Consider the following 14,761-nt stretch of genomic DNA (forward strand, 5'->3'; position numbering starts at 1 on the left):
GTTTTTGTCAAGCGTTTTTGTATTCAAATATTATATCATCATCGACGTCGATATTTTTTTACCGGTTCCATTTATAATCCAGACATGACATAATGCATTTAGATCATATTATTTTCAGGTACCTGATCTTTATTCATGGTCATGTCTAAGGTTTCCTTTTAGACAACCTTAATTTCGGATCCGCCATTTCAATTTTTTGCTCTTCTTATTTTCGAGTAATACATGTATGAAATCGTCTTATCTTAACTAAGTCCAATATCAATTTTATTAGAGCATAACCCGCTGGTATATTTCAGTTTGGGTCATCAAACATGTCTGGCAATTGACTTGTTTAAATTCTGAGAATAATTCATTCTTTCGACTCTTATTATATATTCATATTTGAGGATCATTATTCATTCTCGAAATAGTTTACCAGCTTATTATTTCTCTCCCTGATGTTGGATATACGGATTTATCTAATCCATGGCTTAGCCTTAATCATATCTCTCGTGGCCTTATGTATTCTTATGGAGATTTCTATCCAACGTATACACTTAATTCAATTTCAGATCCCATCTTATAACTATGTGGTGGAGCAAATTATTTAAGTTCTCTATATGGGAACATTAATTCTTGACCCTTTATCAAATTCATGGGAGAGTCTCTATTTGTTCTTTGGCATTATACGAACAAATTTTACTGCAACTTATAAGGATTCATAAATCCACCGGTATCACCAATTACTCTTGCAAACTTATTGCAGATTTTGACAAGGATATGTACAACCATATGTCGTCACATATGATGGATGATCAGTCCATCCGTGGGTGATCAAGCCCACAAAATTCCTTGCTTATTTTCAAAATATCATGGTGAATACTCATATTATCAATTCCCTTATTCAAAGGGGCATAGAATGTCGCATACTTAACCGGAATTGCATGACCGGTTTGCCAATCATTAATCTCTATATATCTTTCTGTTGTGCAATTTCGTTTTCAGATTTGATTTTGGCCGAGTTCTATTTGGGCTATTGTTATCGTGGATGCTTAACTTATTTAGGGATTTTGGGATTCTCTGATTCTCCCCCTCGAGATAATAACACTTAATGTTCATTTTTCTCGTATTGAATCTCAAACTTAGGCAATTTAATATCAAATTTTGTTCCCTTAGACAGTAATTTTGAAAACATCATGCATTAAATAAATCAAGGTGTGCAACAAAGAGCCAGAAATAAATTAAGTCTGAATAGATTAATAGGGTTTTAAATTCGGCTAAGATTTTAAGTTTGGCTAAGATATAGATTCGACCAAGATAGATTATTCAAAAGACTTTGGCCAAGGAATTTTGGCCAAGGGGATTCGGCCAAGTTGATTTTACCAAAATTCTTTGGCCAAGAGATTCTATTAGTTTGACTAGATTTCATATTTGGCCAATAGAAATTTCAATTTGGCCAAGCTTTTGCCTTCTGTCAAGGTCTTTTAAAGGTTGGCCATGAGAATTTAGACTTTGCATTTGATCAAGATTTAAGCTAGGCCAAGTTTCTACATTTGGCCAAGGCTTTAAAGATCATGTGATTGTTCATTAGGCCAAACTTAAGTTTCGGCCAGGCCAAATCCGAATGGTTCTAGGATTCTTATAGATCTCGGCCAAGGAGTAATTTTATGATCAGATTTTAAGTTTTAAACAAGTGATCATGTCTTAAAATTTGGCTAAGATTTCATTTGGCCAAGCCTTTGAGAAACGATCCTACAAATGTTCATATGAACATGTATAGTCTTGGCCAAGCCAAATCCAAACAGTTTTAGGATTTGATTATGTGTTTCAGATTTGCTAGATTTTTCAGCATACGATTCAAGGTTTAAAAACACATATAGGCCAGGCAATGTAATCGAATCAAGTTTAGCATATGATGAAGTTTTGATCCTACGGCCAAGCTTTTAATCATGCGGATAGGATTTCATGCAATCTCTAAGGTTTAAACAAGCAAGGCATCATTTTCAATCAAGTAATCAGCTAGCAAATCAGATTTGGATCAAGTGAGCATGTGACTGAGCAAATTAAATCTAGGTTCCACTAATAGGATTTAGACACAAGAACATGTAATTATTCTTAGTCTAATTATGCAACCTCAAACATGTATTTATGCATGAAAAATATCAAGTTATACAAGCATAAAATCGGCCAAGACAAAAACCCTAATAACTTTGTAACAGCCTTGTAACAGCCTTCCTATATTTTTTTTTAGGGTTCTAGGTTTTAGCATGCAATTTCAGTTTTAATGTTTATGTTTCGATTTCTAAAATTAAAACATGTAATTTCTATTAGAGATCAGATCAAACAATTAGGTTTTATCAATCCTATCATGTGATTAACAAAATCAGATTTTAAACCTCAACATGCGATTTTGATTTTAATGTTTAGCATATGATTTGAAAACCTAAATCATACAAATTCTATTAACAAACAGATCATACAATCAAGTTTTAATAATCCTAGCATGTGATTAGGTGGTTTATATCAGTTCATACGAAATATGCATGATGCAATCAATACAGTAATACACAAACAAATCTCTCGGCCAAGTCAAAGATCAAGCCACACGGCTACTTGATGGAATCAATTCATTACCATCCTAGCATAAGATTCTAAGTGTAATTGCAATCAATCAATATGATCAAATTAGGTTATGTATGAATGATGCAACAAGCCGCACGGCCACAAAGTATGATCAAGTCTAGAACAATTAACCTAGCATATAGTTTCAGTTTCAACAGGATTATACAGTTTCAGATTCAAGTATTCGATATCAAACAATCAAGACTAGGTTATATGGAAACACTTAACCTAACAGGCGGTTAGGGTTTCAATTAAAACAAGCAATACAATTTCAATTCATTCATATTTATCAATATCAGATTCGAGTATGAGATTTAAACAATCTTAGCAACAAATCTATGTGATCAAGACAATCAATTCGATTTCAAGTTTCAAGCATTAGGGTTTTCAATTTCAAACTATCAAAGCTAGTAATTTCGATTTCAATATGATCAAATTCAATCTCAATCAACATTCAATTAGTTTTAATCAATCAATCAGATTTCGAATTAGGGTTTATGCAAAAATCGAATGTGTTTTGGGTTTTAGGTTTTCGAGTTTGATCTTAGATCAATGGGATTCGATTTGAGATTCAAAACCATTAAAGATTTCGATTTTAATTGATCAATTGATCAATCTCGATTTAGGGTTTGAGGGTATCGAACTTTCGAGCTTCGATTTACTCTTTGGTGTTTTGATCTATTATCCTATGGTTTTTGATTCATAATAGATTAGGGTTTTATGGTTTTAATTCTTTATCAAAAGCCATATTCGATTATGGGTTCTTAGGTTTCGAGTTACCTTTAACCTTAGATGTTTGTTGAACAGAGCACCAAAGGGATGAACCGCAAACTGGAACACGAACGGGACGCGAGCTGACTGCTATCGGATCGTGAACAGACTGAGGCTGAGGCCGCGAGCTGTCTGTGAGCTGGAGTTGTCGCGAACGGGATGCTTGCTGTCGGGAACGCGAGCTGTCCGGGATGCGAGTTGAGGCTGAGTTCGTCTGAGCTAGGATCGGACTGAGATCGTCTGTAGGCTAAGCTGAGACGGATCGGGAACGCCTATGAACTCCTTTTGATCTGAATGGAAAAGATAGTTTGATCGCACGGGCAGCAACTCCTCTCGGCTTGAACTCCGTGTTGATATTATATTTTAATTCCTTCGGCTCATGAAACAACACGAGGAGCATTAGATAACATGAACGCCAACAAGATAACATGAATCAACTAAGGTATGATAAACTTATCTTGCACAGGAGTTGAGTTCGGCTAGAAAATCCTTGTTGGAATCGGATTTGGTTTCCAAATCAAAATCAGTGCGCACTGTATCTGTGCATGGGGGCGCGTCGGTGGTCAGATCGACAAGCGGTTTGGACTTACGGATTCGTCTTGGCGAGGGCTTCGATTTGATATCTTGATCGTTTTCTGGGTCCTCACGGTTTGAGAGAACGGCCTCTTTGAAGTTCCGAGGCAGATTCATTTGCGTTTAGGGTTTGATGATTTTCGGCTGAGTTGAAGAATATTTCGTGGGGGCTTAGGGCTAGAGGTTATCGTGATGATAACGTGTTATAAAATAAGGGGAAAGTTTGTATCTTTATTAGACAATAAGGAACCCTTTATATAAGGAACTACATAAGTATGAAACTCTAATACAATATGAACTAGAAAATACAAAGACATAAGAATATGAACCTTCGAATATGGGCTTCCAGCGGACGTTGGTTTATAAGAGTATTCTCTCTATGTAAACATCAAGTTAATCAAAGATACTAAGTTTTATTTTATTCATGTCGGTTGAGATTGTCTTCATAATCTTATATAGCATCACAAAGTATAGCTATTTTGGCTATGAGTACTGTAGCTTCACATTTTACAGGTTTTTATCATTCCTTTGGCTTACCATTTTTTCCTTGTTATCATAAAACTGTTTCCTCTCTGCTATGAGATATTAGACGCTTTCTTTCTTTCCGTATTCATTTTATTATTTAGTTTGGACTACTAAATTAGGCTAAAAGGAACACTTTGACTAGCGACATGAAACAGAAAAAAGACCATAGCTTAATTAGACAGAAGTAGTATTAGTAACTTGTATGTAAAGAAAGGAATTACAGTCATTTTGTTTGTTTCCAGAACCTTGGTTTTATAATAAAACTCATGATGATGAATATCTAGGAAAGCAAATTCAACATACAGTATCTTGGTTCCTGAATAAAATTAAGAGTAAAGAAAATAACAAAGTTTAAGATTCATCCAAGGTTAGTTGGATACCAACTGAAACCGAGCAATGTCATAACATAAAACTTAAGAGAAACACCATTGAACATGAAGTAGTTTGTTCTAAGACAAAGAAAAGCAGCTCGCCTGCTACAACAAGAGGAAAAGACTTACCCAAACGAGTCTATCCACCAGAGAAGCATATCCACATACTACATATCTCCCTCAGAAAGTAAACCACATTCCATACTTCTTCACATATAGGTGACTGGTTTTCTGCTTTGGCATATGCTTCTTTACAGCAGTAAGACCCAAAAAAAAAAACACAACCAAGCTTCGACGATGCCTTTAAACCGGTATTGAACTAAATCAACCAAACCATGCACGATTTGGTTCGGTTCAGTATGAATGCCCTAGGCTCTCGATCTCTATATTAATAGTAAGATTGCCTAGGATGATTTGCATTCATTTGTCTGATCATGAATTCAACCCGATTGATCTGTTTCACGATATATTCTCTAGATTGCCAGCCAAGTCAATAGGGAGGTTTCGTTGCGTGTCGGAGGAATGGAGGTCCATACTTTGTAGTGAAGATTTTACCGAGTTGTTCATAACCAAGTCTTCCACTCACCCGAGTCTCTTATTTGCCATGAAAGTCGCTAAAAACAACGAGTTTCAGTTCTTTTTGTCGCCTCAGCTTCATAGTCAGAATGAGAAGTCGACTTTAGCCGCCTGTTTTAAGCTGAAGTTACCTGAAGACATGCCGCTAGAATTTTGTAGTCATGCCTCAGGTTTGTTCTGTTTCCGTCATATGCCGCCGATCTCAAAGAAGGAATATACAACGCATGTGATATGTAACCCTAGCGTAGGACAGTCTGTTTTCTTACCTAAACTTGGGACGGGCAGGGACGGTAAGAGCTTTTTAGGGTTTGATCCGATTGACAAGGTATTCAAGGTATTGTCATCCTATTCATCTCATTCCTCTGTTAATTATATTTTGACATTAGGAACTGCTGAAATGAGGTGGAGAAGGATACACTGTCCCTTATCCCTTTACCCTTTGTCTAAAGGGATATGCATCAGTGGAGTTATATATTACCTGGCTCGAAAAACCTATGAAACTTACTATATAGTTTGCTTTGATGTTCGGTCTGAGATATTCGAGTTTCTGCACGCAGACTTCATTGATTTTTATGCTACAAGATTGATTAACTATGAGGGTCAACTAGGTCTCATTAGTTGGCCTGAAAATTCCGTTGATGCAAGTATGGCTTTGTGGGTTCTAGAGGATGGCGAGAATTGGTCGGAACATGCCTTCACTCTTCCTGGTGATAAATTCAGCGACGTTGCCTGTAATGTTTCAAAGGTTTCCGTAGTTGGAGTGACCGCTATTGGTGAAATTGTTTTGATGAAGAAGGGCTATTATGACTCCGACCCATTTAAGGTTTTCTACTTCCATCCCAAACAGAACACTGTCAAACACCTTGAAGCTCAAGGTTTTGAGACATTTGGTAGAGTTTACGCCTTTGTAGGCCATGTAGAAGATCTTACGCTTATGAATTGTCACCAGCTGCAACAAGATCGTCTGAAGTTTGATATGAAATATCACCAGCTGCAAAAAGATGTTGTTAGGTTTGAAAAGATTAACAAATTTGCTGCTCTGAGTCTTCTAGAGGATGTATGAGAATTTACAGGCCAGTGTCAAAACTGACTGCGAGGATCCCCTTCTCCAACTCGGCTAAAAGCTCTACTTAATACAAGTTGTGTTCTCTGTTCGTAAACATGAAAGGCTGAAATTGTCTACATAATGATTATAATTTCAGAGGGTAGCTATTTTGGCTGTGAGTGTAGCTTCGTATTTACAGGTTTTATATAAGCTTTATCATTCCCTTGGCTTAGCAATTTTTTTATTTTTTTATTTTTTTTATTTTTGGTTATCATAAACTCTTTTCTCTCTGCTATTTGATATGAGACGTACAATACTTAACTTTCCGTATGCATTTTTCCTTTTTTTATTATTAGTTTTGACTGCTAAAAGCTAATTCAACATAAAACTAGACAAACACAACATGAAGTCGTCCGATTTCGGTAGCTTGTTTTTAGACGACGAAAAGCTGCTCGCTGGGTTTTGCAACCACAGTGCTGCTATTGCAACTAGAAACCATCTACATAAATTTTGCTTCCCGAAAATTAATTTGTTGGGTTTTTTTTTTATCATCTTGAAGTAATGTTAGTATCGTATTTTCCATACTACATAACTTATTGGTTTTATCTGAGAACAAACTAACCTTTCCAAACTAAAGGTTCATTAATGTTTCTACATTAGAAAGTTAAGATTTCAAATTCAAAAAAATGTGTAATTATGCAAATTAAAGATGAAGGGATTTACGAGAGATTTGCAGCATGTTTGCAAGTAGTACTGTCAAGCGTGAATTCTATAGTCAGCTCGGGTGATGCAGTCAAACTCTGAGTCTTCATAAGATGGGCAAAATTGTCGGATGTTGAATCGTCTGTGATATTTTTCATAATTTCTAATAGCATAATTATCTAAAGTTAAAAAAATAATATTTCCAAACAAGGCTAGACTCCAGAAACTGTTTTAAAAGAAAATGAAACAGAGAGTATCTTTGCAATAAAGTAGCTAATGACACAGAAACTATAAAACGGTTCTTTGTTTTATTTCTTTCTTTTCTTTCTTCTTATTGTTGTATTGAACAACTTACATTAGTCTCCCCTTATATAGGTAATAGAAACTTCTTATCTTTTCCTATTACAAGTTAATCTAGGAATCTTAGTCTTTATCCAAAACCTTTAAGTTATTCTTCTTTCCTTTATGGATAACTTGAATCTTAAGCTATCTCTTGAAGCTTATCCAACAGTCTCCCTTCTAAGCTTCAAGACATTTTCACTTAAGTCTTGAACCTTGATCATCTCTCTCATCTCCTTGAACTTGTTCCTTGCAAGTGCTTTAGTCAGGATGTCCGCGCGTTGCTCTGTTCCCGGTATGTGTTCAACATCGATCAGCTCCCGTTCAACACATTCTCTTATAAAGTGGAAGCGTTTGTGAATGTGTTTGCTGCGACGATGCAGAACCGGATTCTTTGCCAAGGCAATGGCTGACTTGTTGTCAACGCGAATCAGTGTTCTTCCAAGCTTTCTTCCTGTGATCTCAGTCATTAACTCTTGCAGCCAGATAGCCTGTTTAGCAGCTTCTGTTGCTGCCATGTATTCGGCCTCACAAGAGGATAGAGCCACCACGTCTTGTTTCTGCGAGCACCACGAGATTGGCGTGTCACCGAAGCAAAATAGATGACCAGTGGTACTTCTTCCATCATCTGGATCAGTGTTGTGGCTGCTATCGCTATATCCTATCAGTCCTTGAGATCCTCCATGCTTGAACATTAACCCGTAACCGAGAGTCCCTTTCAAATATCTCAATACTTGCTTTAACGCTTTTCCATGTGACTCTCTTGGTGATTGCATAAATCTACTTAGAATGCCAACACTAAACCCCATATCAGGTCTAGTATGCATTAAGTATCTCAGACATCCTATTCTTCTCCTGTATTCGCTTGCATTTATCTCTGTTTCATCCATTGCCTTCGAGAGATGTAATCCGAACTCCATTGGTACGTAGACTGAGTTACAACTATCCATCTCTGTTTCTTCTAAAATTCGTCGAGCATAAGCTTCTTGCTTAATCATGATTCCTTGTATGCTCTGTTTTACTTCTATGCCGAGATAATAGGTAAGCAAGCCTAAATCAGTCATCTCAAACTCGCCGGACATCGCGTCTTTGAACTCCTTGATAGATTCCACTGAGCTACCCGTGATGAATAAGTCATCTACATATACAGCTACTATAAGTAGCTTACCTTTTTCCTCCTTGCGATAGACAGAGTTCTCCTTGACACACTTCTTAAACCGTAATCCTTTTAGTATCTGATCAAGCTTCGTGTTCCATGCTCTAGGAGCTTGTCGCAGGCCATATAAAGCTTTCTTAAGTTTGAAAACCTTATGTTCTTCTCCCTTCTTTTCAAACCCTTCTGGTTGCGACACAAACACCTCTTCAATCAACTCACCGTGTAAAAAGGCTGTCTTAACATCTAGGTGGTGGATTTCCCATCCGTTTGCAGCAGCTAGACCAATAAGAAACCGTATTGTTTCCATACGAGCGACTGGAGCAAAGACTTCATCATAGTCTATGCCATGCTCTTGCACATAACCTTTCGCAACAAGCCTTGACTTGTACTTGTTGATGCTTCCGTCTGCGTTGCGCTTGATTTTGAAAATCCATTTGAGTCCTATCACCTTTACTCCGTGTGGTTTTTCAATAAGGATCCAGGTTTCGTTTTTGTCTATCGAATCAATCTCATCCTTACACGCAATCCTCCAACGCTTGTCTTTGAGTGCCTCTTGAATACTTGCAGGTTCATCATTCAGTGCGAGGAGTAACACTTCACACTCAACGTCAGATAGTAATACGTAGTCTTTAAGATAGGCAGGTGGATTGACTTGACGAGATGATCTTCTTTGACCTGTAGGGTTCTCGTTCTCAGTTTCTTCTTCTACTTCTGACTCTGTTTCATCTTCCTCTGCTTCGAACGGCTGTGATATTGGTTCTGTAGCAGCTTCTTCGTTACCAACATAAGGACCACTTCCATTGTCCTCTGTGCTCCCCCACGTCATGTGAAACATGCCTGGATCGGTTCTAACTTGTTCACCTTCTCCCTTCCAATTCCAACATGCCTTCTCATCAAAGATAACATCCCTACTTACAATGATTTTCTTTGAGGTTGGATTGTAGAGTCTGTAGGCCTTGGACCCTGGTTCAATGCCTAGATGAACTGCTGCTTCAGATCTATCATCAAGCTTCCTTAACTGTCCTGCATCTTTCTTTGCATACGCCATACACCCGAAGATCTTAATGTGAGATATGCTTGGCTTTCTTCCTTTCAAGCATTCATAGGGAGTTTGATTAGATAGAGCTCTTGTAGGTACTCTATTAATCAAATATGTGGCGTGACGAACTGCCTCTCCCCATAAGTAATTAGGCACACTCATTGCCTTTAGTATGCTGCGAGTCATCTCCATTAGTGTGCGGTTCCTTCGCTCCACAACGCCATTCTGTTGTGGGGTGTATGGTGCCGTTAAGTGTCGCTTGATCCCATTGCTGTTGCAGAAGTTATTGAAGTCATGTGAAGTAAATTCACCTCCTCTATCAGTACGCAGTGTTAGTATCTCTCTGTTTAGTTCCTTCTCGACAAGCTTCTTAAACGTTTTAAACCTGTCAAAAGCATCACTTTTGTCTTTCATCAGTATAGACCACATAAATCTTGTGTTATCATCAATGATGACAAAGATATAGCGGTTGAGAGAGAGAGTTGCAGGCGAGATTGGTCCACAAAGGTCTGCATGTAGAAGCTCTAGTGGATGTGATGCTCTAAACATTGTCGCTTTTGGAAAAGGTTGTCTCGATTGCTTGCCTACCAAGCATGAATCACAGAGTCGTCGTTCTTCACTTATTTCTGGCAGACCATGTACCATTCTTTTAGTTGCCATTGCTCGTATTGTCTTGAAGCTAATATGGCCAAGTCTGGCATGCCATCTCCATGGTTCCTCCTGTATCTTTGCGTGTAGACAAACTGCTCTACCTACTTGCAGTTTTAGTTTGTAGAGTCTGTTTGCAGACCTTAAGACCTTCACGAGCAATCTTCCTTCAGGATCTCTTAGAGTCAAGTAGTTGTCTTTCATTCGAACATCACAGCCTTGCTCGGTTGCCTGTCCTAAGCTTAGGATATTGCTTCGTAGCTCAGGGATATAGTATATGTCAGTTAACATCTTCTGCTCTCCCGTCTTTGCCTCAAACATAATCGAACCTTTTCCTCTTATGTCAACATAAGATCCATCTCCAAATTTTACTTTCCCTTTGATATTTTCGTTTATCTCAGAGAAGTACGATCTTTGTCCTGTCATATGGTTACTGGCTCCGTTGTCCAAGTACCACACTCCATCTTCTTTCTTGTCAGCTTCCAGTTCTTTCGGCATTACCTTTTCTTCGTTAAGGAATACCACCTCCAGCATGTAAAGCGCTACTTCTGCAGTCTCTGTTTCAGTCTTGTTGAGTTCATCCTCGGCCTTCTTTTCGGTACAAACAGAGGCGAAGTGTCCCTTCTTCTTACAGTTATAGCACACTATTTGAGAGTAGTCTCTCTTTTCTTTATTTCTCTCACCATAGTTGCTCCTGCCACGACCCCTTCCTCTGTTACCACGGCCACGTCCTCTGTTCTGTCCTCTCCCTCTTCCTGTATTATCAGTTCCCTTCTGATCGTAGGACTTCTCAGTGTTTGAGTACAGAAGACTTCCTTGTTGCTCAACTGGTGTATAACCTTTTATGCGCTCTTCATAAGCCTTAAGTCTCCCAATTATATCTTCAAAGCTTGTTGTTTCCAAGTCTAACATTTGTTCCAGAGATGCTGTCATGAAGATAAACTTTGGTGGTAGACTATTAAGGAGCTTCTTTACTACTTTAGGACCCTCAATAATCTGTCCCAATGTCGAGGCCTTTGATACAAGCTCTGAGATTTTTTCAGTGAATGCATCGATTGTGTCTGTATCTTCCATCTTCAGACGATCAAACTCATTCATTAATGTTAGGAGTCGAGCCGACTTGACTCGTTCTGCGCCTAGGTTTCTTGATTGTATGGCCTCCCATATCAATTTAGGAGTTCCAAGATCACCCACCTGTAAAACCAGTGATTCAGGTATCGACTGGAACAGAAGAGCTATAGCTAAATCATTCTTGTCTTCATCGTCGGTTCCTGGCTCCATAGCTTCCCATGCCTTGTGCACGCGTAGGAGTGCTTTCATCTTCATCACCCATACCGTGTAGTTTGATGTGTTTAACATCGGACACACCACTGCACTAGGAACTGATTTCTTCATCTTTACTACTGCCTTTGAATCTGTTATAGCTTTTGGGTCTGCCATCGTTTCTGTATCCAAGCTCTATGTGATCGAGATAAACCACAAGCTCTGATACCAAATAAAGTAGCTAATGACACAGAAACTATAAAACGGTTCTTTGTTTTATTTCTTTCTTTTCTTTCTTCTTATTGTTGTGTTGAACAACTTACATTAGTCTCCCCTTATATAGGTAATAGAAACTTCTTATCTTTTCCTATTACAAGTTAATCTAGGAATCTTAGTCTTTATCCAAAAACTTTAAGTTATTCTTCTTTCCTTTATGGATAACTTGAATCTTAAGCTATCTCTTGAAGCTTATCCAACATGCAAGAGCATTTGTGGAGCTATTGTCTGAGGGAGAAAAATGCATAAAGGAAAAAGAAGAGAGATCACAAGTAAAGTTGGGGATATCCTGAAGGATTCCAAAAAGTTTTGTGATTGATTATCTTCCATTGATGACTCTCATTAACATCTGAGCATCTGATTTAACGAGAAAATTGTTGTAACTAGTAAGGCTTCTCTCAGCGGGAGTCCTTCAGCTATTAATGGTGACGCGACCCACTCCTCTTTCATACTATCCTGCAATAGTGACTTTCTTGAATGGTCTGAGAAGATCCACGCTAAGTTGGCTGTTTTAGTTTCCTCTTTCCAAGTTGCATCAGAGTTGTCTCAGTAAATTTTCTGGATCTGTTGGGTATGATGTTGTTTTCCAATTGGAGGAGATAAGCAAGGTTGGTCGTCTTGCCATTCGCGTGCGTCAGCCACGGCCTTAGTAACAACCGCTTCCGCGTCAAAATGTATATTCTCAAAGATTTCTGGTTTCTAGCAATCCAAATAGACCAAACAACCCATGTAAATAAAGAGCTCATGATCTTGTAGGTGGGAGGTTGGTTACTTTTCTTGAGGCTTTGGGTGCTGATATGAAGTCCATCTCTGGTTGTTCGCTGGCAGGGTAACGAACATGATGACACTCCATGTCCATCCTTTCTCGTATTGAATCCCACTCTAGAACCAATAACATATTCTGTTTTCTTATTTTGGGATGAATTATATTTCAAATCTCTTAGAGTGAAATCCCGATTTGGGTCTGTTTAAAGAAATCACATCTAATGACCGTGTTTGATGATTCATCTCCCATGATGATTTTTTTTTTTAAACATGCTATATGTTAAAAACTTCTCGTTTTTCAACATTTCACAATAATGTCGATAACATTATTGCAGATGACAATATATTAGTAAACTTCAGGTTTACTACTATTAATACGTTTGCCATCTTTTCTTATGCATGTTCTTTTCGTCATAAGCTCTTCTAGAGTCAATAATAATTTTTGCATTATGATAGGCCATGGATTTTACCTACTTTTAGTCATGGTTTATATACATTTTAGAGTCTTTTATATGCATTTGGACTCTTTTTAGAGTAATTATAGGTTCAGGTACTTACTAGAGGAAAATGAGGTATTTGGAGCAATTTAGAGACTATTCGAGAGATTTGCTGGAAACAGAAGAAGAGTCGATTATTGTATCAGGACATCGACCGACGACTACTAAGCATAATCGATCGACGATCGACGGTGAAGCCAGCCGCGAGTTAATGACAAAATTAGAAGATTGCAAGTTTCACAAAAGTTCCAATAATTACATGTTAAGTCCATGGCCGCCTGTTAGGCTATATTATTAGGGTTTTGTATTATTTTAGAGGTAGACTTGCCTAGATACCTGAGAGACCTAGTTTGGAGAGAAGCAACACACCTTTGGAGGAAGAGAGAGCTTAGGATTGGAGAGATATATTTGAACTACAAAATAGAGAAGATCTTGAACTCCCTTGCTTTCACTTACTTTATTGTTTACTGTTGTTATTTAATTTAAGTATTATTCAGACCATCATAATCATGTGCTTTATGAATATGTCTGACTAGTCTTACTGTTAGATTTAGGTTTCTCAATAGGATGATATATGTATTGTTAACTTAAACTGGTGCTAGGGTGTTTAAAATATAGTTCTTCACCTAGTTGTTCTTAAAGCTAAGTTTATGATTGATCACCCTTTAAACTTAGATCCTAGGATTAATTGAGAACAAGCCATTGCTTGACTCAATACCTGAAAATAAACTAGTATGATCTAACTAACTAGATACACACGAGAGTTGGTCTAGTAAGTTAGAGGACACCATCAAATCCGCTCGTAAAGCTTTTTGGAAGAAGCATCGATCGACGCAACGAGAGTTCCGCCGATCGATATTTTGAAAGGTGTGTCGATCGATATTCTTTACGAATCATCGATCGACACTTTCTCGCGATTAACATACGTGTAATCTGAGATCCAGATTAGATAATCTAATTGATTATAACTAATTTTGAGTCTGAGAACAATTAATATTAATAAATCCCTAAAACCCTAAATTAAGTTATTTACTTATCATACCTGAGAATATACATGAATCTAGCTAATTCTCCAACTGCTAAGAACCTCAAATAAAACCAATCGAGCACCTGTCTTGCTCACCATTTCATTTACTGCTTTAATCCTATTAATCTAGCTTTATTTCGAAGACTAAAAATATATTGTGTAATCCTAGAGTCTTTGTGGATTCGATCCCTAAGTACTACATTTGAACCTCTTATTTGAGAGAGTAATTCACTCCTTAGGGTAATTTGAGTGATATCAAATTTGGCGCCGTTGTCGGGGACTCTTTCTTATTACCATTAGATTAAGTTTAGAATATAGTTTAGATTTTTTTACTGAATTTGCTAAAGTTTTCCTTCTTTCCCTGCTGACACAGGTACTCAAGATGGAGGACATGGATTTCGGCCGGACATCGATCAACGGAATAACAACAACATCGAGCGACCTGTCGACAGAAACATCGGTCGACGCTGCACTACAGACATCGATCGACGAGTCAACGGAAACATCGATCGACGATACCCCGCCAGAAACAAGTTAGTTTTCTCTTACCAATCATGCTAATGAGGAAGTAGTCCTAGGTGAACCTA

The 14,761-nt window shown here is 37.8% G+C and overlaps 1 protein-coding gene across 1 annotated transcript; it reads left to right on the forward strand.

The window, feature by feature from the left end:
* Nucleotides 1-5,250: 5,250 nt before the first annotated feature.
* LOC106297502 (F-box protein At3g57590-like) lies at nt 5,251-6,730 on the forward strand. The gene has a single exon (XM_013733731.1). It carries the CDS (start codon nt 5,251-5,253, stop codon nt 6,478-6,480), a length of 1,230 nt encoding a protein of 409 aa, XP_013589185.1. The 3' UTR covers nt 6,481-6,730.
* Nucleotides 6,731-14,761: the final 8,031 nt, after the last annotated feature.

This window comes from Brassica oleracea, chromosome C6 (assembly GCF_000695525.1).
Source record: "Brassica oleracea var. oleracea cultivar TO1000 chromosome C6, BOL, whole genome shotgun sequence".
NCBI lineage: Eukaryota > Viridiplantae > Streptophyta > Magnoliopsida > Brassicales > Brassicaceae > Brassica > Brassica oleracea.